The sequence below is a fragment of the Hyla sarda genome, chromosome 11, assembly GCF_029499605.1.
Source record: "Hyla sarda isolate aHylSar1 chromosome 11, aHylSar1.hap1, whole genome shotgun sequence".
Classification (NCBI taxonomy): domain Eukaryota; kingdom Metazoa; phylum Chordata; class Amphibia; order Anura; family Hylidae; genus Hyla; species Hyla sarda.
This window is the reverse complement of record NC_079199.1, coordinates 32,958,896-32,971,099: the sequence shown is the minus strand read 5'-3', so window position 1 is coordinate 32,971,099 and position 12,204 is coordinate 32,958,896. Positions and strand designations below refer to the sequence as shown.

General features: G+C 44.5%; 1 protein-coding gene across 5 annotated transcripts in view; it reads right to left on the bottom strand.

Annotated features, from left to right (window-relative positions):
- SPTB (spectrin beta, erythrocytic) overlaps nt 1-12,204 on the bottom strand; it is a 100,587-nt gene that overhangs the window by 33,103 nt on the left and 55,280 nt on the right. For all 5 annotated transcript variants that reach the window (XM_056546554.1, XM_056546557.1, XM_056546553.1 and 2 more), the window contains 5 exons: nt 10,985-11,187; nt 9,696-9,786; nt 7,980-8,126; nt 6,485-6,748; nt 6,044-6,256 (listed from right to left, as the gene is read on the bottom strand). In XM_056546554.1, the coding sequence (XP_056402529.1) occupies nt 6,044-6,256; nt 6,485-6,748; nt 7,980-8,126; nt 9,696-9,786; nt 10,985-11,187 (918 nt within the window). The remainder of the gene's footprint in view (nt 1-6,043; nt 6,257-6,484; nt 6,749-7,979; nt 8,127-9,695; nt 9,787-10,984; nt 11,188-12,204) is intronic.

Genomic DNA, 12,204 nt, shown 5'->3' with positions numbered 1-12,204 from the left:
GCAGATGCCTCCATTCCTCAAGTGCTAATTTAATGGCTAGAAGCTCTCGATCCCCGATGGAGTAGTTCCTCTCCGCCGGAGAGAAGGTCCTAGAAAAAAAACCACAAGTGACGGCATGCCCGGAAGAATTTTTCTGTAGAAGAACAGCTCCAGCTCCCACTGAGGAGGCATCAACCTCCAGTAGGAAGGGTTTGGAAGGGTCAGGTCTGGAGAGCACGGGAGCCGAAGAAAAGGCAGACTTGAGTCGTTTAAAGGCGTCTTCCGCTTGAGGAGGCCAAGACTTGGGATCGGCATTTTTTTTGGTTAAAGCCACGATAGGGGCCACAAGGGTAGAAAAATGTGGAATAAATTGTCTGTAATAATTGGCGAAGCCCAAAAAGCGTTGGATAGCACGGAGTCCGGAGGGGCGTGGCCAATCTAAGACGGCAGAGAGTTTGTCTGGATCCATTTGTAGTCCCTGGCCAGAGACCAAATATCCTAGAAAAGGAAGAGATTGGCATTCAAACAGACATTTCTCAATTTTAGCATAGAGTTGATTGTCACGAAGTCTCTGAAGAACCATACGGACATGCTGGCGGTGTTCTTCTAGATTGGCCGAAAAAATTAGGATATCATCTAGATATACAACAACACAGGAGTATAACAGATCACGAAAAATTTCATTAACAAAGTCTTGGAAGACAGCAGGGGCGTTGCACAGGCCAAAGGGCATGACCAGATACTCAAAGTGTCCATCTCTGGTGTTAAATGCTGTTTTCCACTCATCCCCCTCTCTGATGCGGATGAGGTTATAGGCGCCTCTTAAGTCCAATTTAGTAAAGATGTGGGCACCTTGGAGGCGATCAAAGAGTTCAGAGATGAGGGGTAAGGGGTAGCGGTTCTTAACCGTGATTTTATTAAGACCGCGGTAGTCAATGCAAGGGCGTAGGGAGCCATCTTTTTTGGACACAAAGAAAAATCCGGCTCCGGCAGGAGAGGAGGATTTACGGATAAAGCCCTTTTTTAGATTCTCCTGGACGTATTCAGACATGGCAAGAGTCTCTGGGGCAGAGAGAGGATAAATTCTGCCCCGGGGTGGAGTAGTGCCCGGGAGGAGGTCGATAGGACAATCATAAGGCCTGTGAGGAGGTAGAGTCTCCGCTTGTTTTTTGCAGAAAACATCCGCGAAGTCCATATAGGCCTTAGGGAGACCGGTTACTGGAGGAACCACAGAGTCACGGCAAGGGTTACTGGGAACCGGTTTTAGACAGTCCTTGGAACAAGAGGGCCCCCAACTCTTGATCTCCCCAGTGGACCAATCCAGGGTTGGGGAATGAAGTTGAAGCCAGGGAAGTCCAAGGAGAATTTCCGAGGAGCAATTGGGGAGGACCAAAAGTTCAATCCTCTCGTGATGAGATCCGATGCTCATTAGAAGGGGCTCCGTGCGGAAACGTATGGAACAGTCCAATCTTTCATTGTTTATACAATTGATGTAAAGGGGTCTGGCGAGACTGGTCACTGGGATGTTGAACCTGTTGACGAGAGAGGCCAAAATAAAATTTCCTGCAGATCCAGAGTCCAAGAAGGCCACAGAAGAGAAGGAGAAGGCAGAGGCAGACATCCGCACAGGCACAGTAAGACGTGGAGAAGCAGAGTAGACATCAAGGATTGTCTCACCTTTGTGCGGAGTCAGCGTACGTCTTTCCAGGCGGGGAGGGCGGATAGGACAATCCCTCAGGAAGTGTTCGGTACTAGCACAGTACAGGCAGAGGTTCTCCATGCGGCGTCGTGTCCTCTCTTGAGGTGTCAGGCGAGACCGGTCGACCTGCATAGCCTCCACGGCGGGAGGCACAGGAACAGATTGCAGGGAACCAGAGGAGAGAGGAGCCGAGGAGAAGAAACGCCTCGTGCGAACAGAGTCCATATCTTGGCGGAGCTCCTGACGCCTTTCGGAAAAACGCATGTCAATGCGAGTGGCTAGGTGAATAAGTTCATGAAGATTAGCAGGCATTTCTCGTGCGGCCAGAACATCTTTAATGTTGCTGGATAGGCCTTTTTTGAAGGTCGCGCAGAGGGCCTCATTGTTCCAGGATAATTCTGAAGCAAGAGTACGGAATTGTACGGCATACTCGCCAACGGAAGAATTACCCTGGACCAGGTTCAACAGGGCAGTCTCAGCAGAAGAGGCTCGGGCAGGTTCCTCAAAGACACTTCGGATTTCCGAGAAGAAGGAGTGTACGGAGGCAGTGACGGGGTCATTGCGGTCCCAGAGCGGTGTGGCCCAAGACAGGGCTTTTCCAGACAGAAGGCTGACTACGAAAGCCACCTTAGACCTTTCAGTGGGAAACAGGTCCGACATCATCTCCAGATGCAGAGAACATTGGGAAAGAAAGCCACGGCAAAACTTAGAGTCCCCATCAAATTTATCCGGCAAGGATAGGCGTAGACCAGGAGCGGCCACTCGCTGCGGAGGAGGTGCAGGAGCTGGCGGAGGAGATGACTGCTGAAGCTGTGGTAGTAACTGCTGTAGCATAACGGTCAGTTGAGACAGCTGTTGGCCTTGTTGCGCTATCTGTTGTGACTGCTGGGCGATCACCGTGGTGAGGTCAGCGACAACTGGCAGAGGAACTTCAGCGGGATCCATGGCCGGATCTACTGTCACGATGCCGGCTGGCAGGTAGTGGATCCTCTGTGCCAGAGAGGGATTGGCGTGGACCGTGCTAGTGGATCGGTTCTAAGTCACTACTGGTATTCACCAGAGCCCGCCGCAAAGCGGGATGGTCTTGCTGCGGCGGTAGTGACCAGGTCGTATCCACTAGCAACGGCTCAACCTCTCTGGCTGCTGAAGAAAGGCGCGGTACAAGGGAGTAGACAGAAGCAAGGTCGGACGTAGCAGAAGGTCGGGGCAGGCAGCAAGGATCGTAGTCAGGGGCAACGGCAGGAGGTCTGGAACACAGGCTAGGAACACACAAGGAACGCTTTCACTGGCACTAAGGCAACAAGATCCGGCGAGGGAGTGAAGGGGAAGTGAGGTGATATAGGGAAGTGCACAGGTGTAAACACTAATTGGAACCACTGCGCCAATCAGCGGCGCAGTGGCCCTTTAAATCGCAAAGACCCGGCGCGCGCGCGCCCTAGGGAGCGGGGCCGCGCGCGCCGGGACAGAACTGACGGAGAGCGAGTCAGGTACGAGAGCCGGGGTGCGCATCGCGAGCGGGCGCTACCCGCATCGCGAATCGCATCCCGGCTGGAAGCGGAATCGCAGCGCCCCGGGTCAGTGGATCTGACCGGAGCGCTGCAGCGGGGAGAGTGTAGCGAGCGCTCCGGGGAGGAGCGGGGACCCGGAGCGCTCGGCGTAACAGGAATTTCCAAGAGGAATTCCACTTTGCTGTCAATGTGATTCCATTGATGACATATTTATATTGCTATAACCTTTTAACAAGACCATAACTAATGACAGGGGCAATAGTCATCCTTACTGATGTGACTTACATGCATATATGTATTCAAATATGTTTCAGCTACAGAGGTTAAATAAATAGTTTTTTCTATACCCTTTATATTTCAACATTATGGCGGAAGAGTAATAAATATTGACAAACTGCTAACTTATATATGAAGGTCAGAAGAATATATATAGAAGAATATATATAAAAAAAATGTCCAGAAGTGGCTAGTTATACATACTTTCTCCTCTGGACACTGAGGGCATGTTCACACGGCAGAATTTCTTCAGAAATTCTGCTGCAGCAGAGTCCCGTTGAATTCAACGGGATTGTGCTGTTTCCGGCATGGAAATTCTATTTGTGTAGACTCCGCATGGAATACATAGTGTAACACTCACATTTCAGAAGACAGGAACTCCTGTGGATCTGCTGGACCTGTGTGGCAGATAACTCAGACCGTACCAGGGAGCGGAGTCTAAGGTGCCGCTGGTTTTCACCAGAGCCTGCCGCAAAGCAGGATGGACTTGTTGCGGCAGGCGGCACCCAGGTCGCTACCCCTGGCACAGCTCGACCGCACAGGCAGCTGAGGAGATGAGAGGCACGGATAACAGAAGGTCAAGGCAGGCGGCAAAGTATCGTATTCAGGACGTAGCAGGAGGTCAGTAGGCAGGCGGCAGAGGAGCAAAGGATCAGATACACGGTAAGGCGACTCTCAGGAATGCTTTCTCTCAGGCACAAGGCAACAAAGATACGGCATGGAAGTGAAGAGGGTGGAGGAATTTATCAATGAGCCACAGGTGAATTACACTAATGAGCGCACTGGCCCTTTAAATCTTAAAGCTCCGGCGCGCGCGCCCTATGGGACGGGGACATGCGTGCCAGAGCAGAGAGGCTGGGGCAGGAGAAGCACCAGGTGAGTGTCGGACTGGGGCTCGCATGTGGGCGCGTCCCGCGATGTGAGTCCCAGCCCCGCCGGCAGCAGCAGGTAACAGAACCATGCGCTCACAGCCAGCGTGTGCCGCCGGAGCGCACGTAACACATAGCCGTCTATGAAACGGCACATTTCTGTGCAGTCCTAGCGGTGGCATGTTATCCCCCGCAGTGTCCGGAATGTCCGTACGGAGATTCTCTGTGCGGACATTCCGGCATGTGAACATAGTCTAACACATGTGTATCACTAAATTGCAGTGCAAATCTGAGTGCTGAGGACTTTGTAGTAAGTAGCACAACTAGGAGGGAGTGAAATAGAAGGTGAATCTGAGCAGCAACACCCAAAGGCCAGTGGCTGTGAGGAAATAGTGCTTGTGTAAGGGCGTGTTCACGTTGCCGTCAGACTTCGCTATTCGGATTTCCGTTGGTAATCCAGTCAGAACGATGGGAGTTTAGCAGAGAAGGAATAGCATTATTTCTTCCTCCTTTAAATTCCTGTAAAATTACCGGATCACTGACGGACCCCAGGCAAGTGAATGGGGTCCGTAGGGACCCAGCAGTAGCTGTCCTGTTTGCACCCAACCCGTTTCAGGGTCCGTTCGGCTCAGAAACAAAAAAGGATGGCCAATTGGACCCTTAATGGGTCGAATGAAAACATCAATATTAACTTAGCCTAAAGAGGAGTGGTAACTGAGGGAATCCTTATGTATCAGTATTATTACAGGATTTCTGGGAGATAAAAAGTGGTAAAGCTTCATGACAGTGTGAGTGCCAGTCCAGTGCTAAATGGTTTAACACAACGTCTCTTCTTGAGAAGAGACGTTTAAGGGGGGATATGATAAACGTATATAAGTATATTAATGGCCCATACAAAAAATATGGAGAAAAACTGTTCCAGGTTAAACCCCCCAAAGGACGAGGGGGCACTCCCTCCGTCTGGAGAAGAAAAAGTTTAGTCTAAAGGGGCGACACGCCTTCTTTACCGTGAGGACTGTGAATTTATGGAACGGTCTACCTCAGGAACTGGTCACAGCAGGAAAAATTAACAGCTTTAAAACAGGATTAGATACATTCCTGGAACAAAATAACATTAATGCTTATGAAGAAATATAAAATCCCATCCCTTCCCCAATATCGCGCCACACCCCTACCCCTTAATTCCCTGGTTGAACTTGATGGACATATGTCTTTTTTCGACCATACTAACTATGTAACTATGTAACTATGTAACCATCTCACTGTAATGGTGGAAACTGACTGTAGTAGAAATCTTTGGAAGTGGATGGAAGCTTTTAAAGCTACTTGATACAGCTTTTGCTCCATCATAGCCCTTACTACCCATGAGAACACTGCAGAACCAGCAAAACAAATCGGGGAGGCTGCGATTCTAAATGTTTGAATGGTCTGGCTACTCATGATGACTATAGGCAAACAGTGCGCTTTGCAGACACACTGTATAGGTGAATAACTACATTATTAATCCTAATCAATAAGGGATAGTTGCCAATACTGTTAAAGCATGTATGTATATAAAATTACTGACAGCATGATGGCAGCAGATTTAAAGCGCAACTGTCATGAGGTTTGGGGCATATAACCTAACCACAGTGTTTGTATGGTGTATAAATATGTCTGCAGCCTTGCTTTTATCCCTGATATTACGGCTACACTAAGAGCTGAACACTTACAATTTCATCTGCCAGGTCCCGATGTAGCTGGTGAACCTGCTTTGAAGATTGAAGTCTTCTCTTTCTTTCTTGCATCGGCTCTTGAAGTTGTAGGAAGCGCACTTTAATGCTTTCTTCCTTTTCACCCAGGTCCTTGTCTCCTGCAAGTGATGGTACATCTGGAAGGACTTCATCCATTTCTTTTGTCTTATGGTCAATTTGATCTTCAATTCTCTGAGGATAAATCATGAAAAATTATGTCCTTCAGTCGTCCGCTTTCTAGACGATTTTCAGATTTGGTGGTCAATATGCAACTATCAACAATCCCATAAAAAATTATAAAAAATTTTTTGCAACTGAGACATTGGGCAACATCAAATGACCAAGTTATTTTAAACTTTGTAGCTATTTATGTACTTGTATGTGATAGCTATTATATTTAGTATACAGCTTCATGCTAACCTTGTGTTTGTTGAGAAGAATGTTAACACTTGTCAAGTCTTTTCCATAGTCATCCGATGCCACCTGCAGCTCATAGTCATTGATCCACTGATCTAGGTCTGCAAACCTTTGTTCATACAGCTCATTGCGGTGGGCATCGAACAGAGTCTGCTCCTTCTTGAGAGTAGTGGTCTCCAGCTCATTCCACTGCCCATGTAAAGTGCTCAGCTTATCAGAGACTGTTGGTGCAAATTGAGGCTTTTCCTGTGCGAGGTGTTGTCCTTTCTGGAACAAAAAAATGCTAAGTTTTAATAAAGAAAGTGATTTATGAAAAGTGTGACATATTATTGCTTGTCAAATAAATTCCGTATTGGGGGGGAATGTGAACATTTTATCAAGAGAAGAATATTATTAAAAATCCATAGGATTTAAAAGGCATGGCGTGATATTTTTAATGGTGTGTTCCCCTGGATTTTTAAATTAGACAAAATAAATGTATTATTCATTGGAGTCCAGTCTAAACAACTATTTTTTTTGCATCAATCTACACATTCATGATGTGCATGGGCTCAGTCTATGCATCTGGACATACTCGGAATACAAGCTGCAAACAGAGGACAATTGGCTGGAACTTGGTGTGTCACATATTTATCACACAGGAAACAGCATTGGGCCTAGTGACATTACAGGCTATAACATACAGTATTGTATTGGCAAAGATAGAAGATGATATTTTAAACTCCACATGTTTTTAACCAACCGTAGTTCTGCACACATTATGAGAGATGGACGCAGTGTGTTCTCTTACAATGACTGACTACCATGGAGACCTTCTTTCACACCGCCATTAGTACACCGCAGTGTGAAGGCCACCGGGAGAGCCGGGGACAATCGCGGGAGAAAAATTACTGCATGTGCCGTCTTTTTCTCCCGCTATTCATAGCGGCGTCCGGCGGCCCCCATAATAGTAAATGGGAGCCGCTGAGACCCGTTGTTTGCCATTGCTCCCCGTCATGAGACCGGCCGTTAAAGTAAAAAAAAAGAGGCTTTGACGGCCGTTCTCGACGAGGAGCAATGGCCGTGTGTAAGGGGCCTTAGTGACTGCCAACAGGAAATTCAGTCATATGACAGCAAATAGGGCTGTCAGACAGCAAGTTCCTGTGACTGGACCACAAATTTCTGTTCTTAAATCAGAGAGGCTACTCAGAATTTCCCTGCTTGAAGAGGTTATCTAGGATAAAAAAGAAAAACAGAGCTGCTTTCTTTAAAAAAAAATAAAAAAATACTAACAACAGCACCCCACCTGTCCTAAGGCTATGTGTGGTATTGCAGTTCAGTTCCATTGAAGATGATGAAGCCAAGTTATAATAACACACTCAAACTGAGGACAGATGTGGTGCTGGTTTTTTTTTTGTCTGTTTTTCTTTTTTAAGAAATTAGCTCTGCTTTCTATTTCTGGATAACCCTTTTAAGGTATCGAGTGCATGGCTTTAATTTTGGTTGAAGAACATTTTACCTGGTCTATCTTCTGCAGCCTGTATTTGTTGGAATCAATTTCAGCCTTAAAAGCTTGGTGTTTTAACCATTTGCTGTGCAGATTGCGAGCTTCCTCATAAGATGTATCCTGAGCAGTCAGCATTTTTTCATTTATCCACAAAGTAAACTGAAAAAATAAAAATAAATATAGTTTTAGTAAAAGAGACATTGATATTGCCAAATACTTAATAGTTCATCTTGAGTTTCTGATGATATGTAACACATAGGTGATAAAGTATTTCTTTGACCATTTTTCACCCTATTTGTTAACGGCTCCTCCAGTTTTAAAGGGGTACTCGGGTGGAAAACTTCTTTTTTTTTTTTTTAATCAACTGGTGCCAGAAAGTTAAACAGATTTGTAAATTACTTCTATTAAAAAATCTTAATCCTTCCAGTACTTATTTGCTGCTGAATACTACAAAGGAAATTATTTTCTTTTTGGAGCACAGTACTCTCTGCTGACATCTCTGTCCATTTTAGGAACTGTCCAGAGAAGCATATGTTTGCTATGGGGATTTTCTCCTGCTCTGGACAGTTCTTAAAATGGACAGAGATGTCAGCAGAGAGCACTGTGCTCGTGATGTCACCAAAGAGCTCTGTGTTCCAAAAAGAAAAGAATTTCCACTGTAGTATTCAGCAGCTAATAAGTACTGGAAGGATTAATATTTTTTTTAATAGAAGTAATCTGGCACCAGTTGATAAAAAATAAAAAAAAGTTTTCCACCGGAGTACCCCTTTAAGAGTTAGTTTCTAAGACTGAGAGTATTTTGTATTATACATGTGAATAAAGAAACTAGGTGGCACTGCTAGATTCCCTTATGGTCTGCGTTCAGAGGATGCAGGTCAACGCTAAAGGCTGTGAGGTCAGAGTAAATAAGTTTGTTGTTCGGAGGTGTTAGATAATAATGTAGACTGTAGAATGAATTAGATAGAGTCAGTGCTAAGCACTAAAGAGAATTAGGCACTCACCGCTAGACAGACGACATCAGATTTCAATCGTGGACAGCCCGAACGGGGCTACAGGAACTGCGTGGGGCGCTCAGAGGCGACTAAAGTCGCCTCTGAGCGCCCCACGCAGTTCCTGCAGCGTCGACCTCTTTTGCCTAAAGACCATTATTCCATACCCCTTTAAGAGTTAGTTTCTAAGACTGAGAGTATTTTGTATTATACATGTGAATGAAGAAACTAGGTGGCACTGCTAGATTCCCTTATGGTCTGCGTTCAGACGATGCAGGTCAACGCTAAAGGCTGTGAGGTCAGAGTAAATAAGGTCGTTGTCCGGAGGTGTTAGGTAATAATGTAGACTGTAGAATGAATTAGATAGAGTCAGTGCTAAGCACTAAAGAGAATTAGGCACTCACCGCTAGACAGACGACATCAGATTTCAATCGTGGACAGCCCGAACGAGGCTACAGGAACTGCGTGGGGCGCTCAGAGGCGACTAAAGTCGCCTCTGAGCGCCCCACGCAGTTCCTGCAGCCTCGTACGGTCTGTCCACGATTGGAATCTGATGTTGTCTGTCTAGCGGTGAGTGCCTAATTCTCTTTAGTGCTTAGCACTGACTCTATCTAATTAATTCTACATATTTTGTATTATATCTAGACATGATACAGCATTGGTTTAACATTCCTAAAGACCATTATTCCATTAAGTCATCAAATGTATGAGCTAAAATAGACATTGATGAAGAAATTACCTCATCACTGTTTTCAACAAAATCCTGAAGATCAACGTGATCCTGCAGCAGGGCTAAGACCTCTTTTGCCTTCTCCACATTCACAGCATACCTGAATGAATACAACATACATCTCATCATAATTTCTAGTGGATGCAACAAAATGAGACTCCCTACAAAACAAAACAAAACAAAAAGACTAATCTAAGGTTAAAAGACAGGTCTTGCACTAATTATAAGGCAAGAAAGGGGAGAAACTAAAACTTAGCTTTTACTGATTATAGATAATAAATCAAATAAAAAAAAACAAGTGTAACCAAGTTTATAGACCAAAGTCTAAAATGGCCGAATATATTCAAAAGAAGGCTATAACAGTCCTTCCATGGATATAGTTAGTGGAAAATGGTTATCCGGAGGCTATAGATCCAGCCTCACCAATGATAACTCTAAAGAATAGTATCAATAATTATAAACCTCAACATAAGGATGCCCAACGTGTTTCTGTCACAGTGTAATGACGTCATCAGGGGTAAAACTTATGTAGTGGCCGAACTAGTGTGGTGCTATAGTGCAAAAAGCCGCACACTTATGTTCGGTCCAAGAACTCAGTATTAAATGTGAAAAATACTACTCAGTGATAGCATATCCAAGGGGAATGGCAGCCCATGATATCAGGCATGCCTTTTTAAATATTAGCAAAAAAACCCAGCCAGATGGATATGTGTTTCAGCCACGAGACCACAGGAACAGCCTTCCATGGGCATGTCAGATTACGGTCTCTATCTTTCGGCACATATGCGATGCAGCGCGTACCTGCACATAAGTGTGCGGCTTTTTGCACTATGGCACCACACTAGTTCGGCCACTACATAAGTTTTACCCCTGATGACGTCACTACACTGTGACAGAAACGCGTTGGGCATCCTTATGTTGAGGTTTATAATTATTGATACTATTCTTTAGAGTTATCATTGGTGAGGCTGGATCTATAGCCTCCGGATAACCATATTCCACTAACTATATCCATGGAAGGACTGTTATAGCCTTCTTTTGAATATATTCGGCCATTTTAGACTTTGGTCTATACACTTGGTTACACTTGTTTTTTTTTAATTTGATTTATTATCTATAATCAGTAAAAGCTAAGTTTTAGTTTCTCCCCTTTCTTGCCTTATAATTAGTGCAAGACCTGTCTTTTCACTATTTTCTTTGGGAGTTTTGTTCACATTATTATTTTGGTCCTTACTGCTGGACCCATTATTGTAAAAGCAGCTACTGTTCATATACTAATCTAAGGTTCCCAGCTTTACCTATCACGCAGTGAACCTGCTTTTTCCAAAGCTTTATCAGCAAATATGTTCTTATCTTCATTCAGTTTCACCGCATTATTAATGGTTCCCACAATCTTCTCTTCGTTACTTTCCATGATGGTCAAAAAGTCTTCATGTTTCTTCAATCTGTTTTGTGAGGCTTGTAACGTGTTTGGTAGCTCAGTGTGAGCGAGGGTGTATTCCTAAGGAATTAAATGTAATTGTTTATAGTAATATAAACAAGTCACACAAGTGCATCTCACCAATTCAGTTATATTACTTGTTCTGGGCATCTCATCGAAAAGGTAAAAAAACTGTGCAATTTATTTATGGGTACTATTATTGCAACACAATCTGCACTAACTAGTAGTTCAGAAAGTCTGGTCCTATTGAAAAAATAACCCTTAAAAGGGTACTCCGGTGAAAAACTTTTTTTTTTTTTTTTTTAAATCAACTAGTGCCAGAAAGTTAAACAGATTTGTAAATTACTTCTATTAAAAAATCTTAATCCTTCCAGTACTTATTAGCTACTGAATACTACAGAGGACTTTTTTTTTATTTTTGGAACACCATGCTCTCTGCTGACATCATGAGCACAGTGCTCTCTGCTGACATCTCTGTCCATTTTAGGAACTGTCCAGAGCAACATATGTTTGCTATGGGGATTTTCTCCTACTATGGACAGTTCTTAAAATGGACAGAGATGTCAGCAGAGAGCACTGTGCTCGTGATTCAGCAGAGAGCTCTGTGTTCCAAAAAGAAAATAATTTCCTCTGTAGTATTCAGCAGCTAATAAGTACTGGAAGGATTAAGATTTTTTAATAGAAGTAATTTACAAATCTGTTTAACTTTCTGGCACCAGTTGAAAAAAAAGTTTTCCACTGGAGTACCCCTTTAATACAACTCCTGCCTATATGCAATTTTGGACATGCTTACTGGGGTCCCCTTTTATTAGCCAAAACTAAGGGTCTGTATCATAGGGCTTTCACAGGAGGTTTGAGGGATAGGTTCCTGCGCGGGGCCGCCCTTATCAGGGTGTTCACTCCACCTAGGTATAGGTTTAGAGGAAGGGACACAATGGACCTGATTTACTACTATAAACCCGACATGTCTTGTCAGGTTGTGCGCGAGAAATTCAGTCTGTGCCGGAATTTGCTCCAGAATAGAAAAAAAAAACCCGACCAACCCTCCATTTTAAGGAGATAACCTGAAAAGGGGGC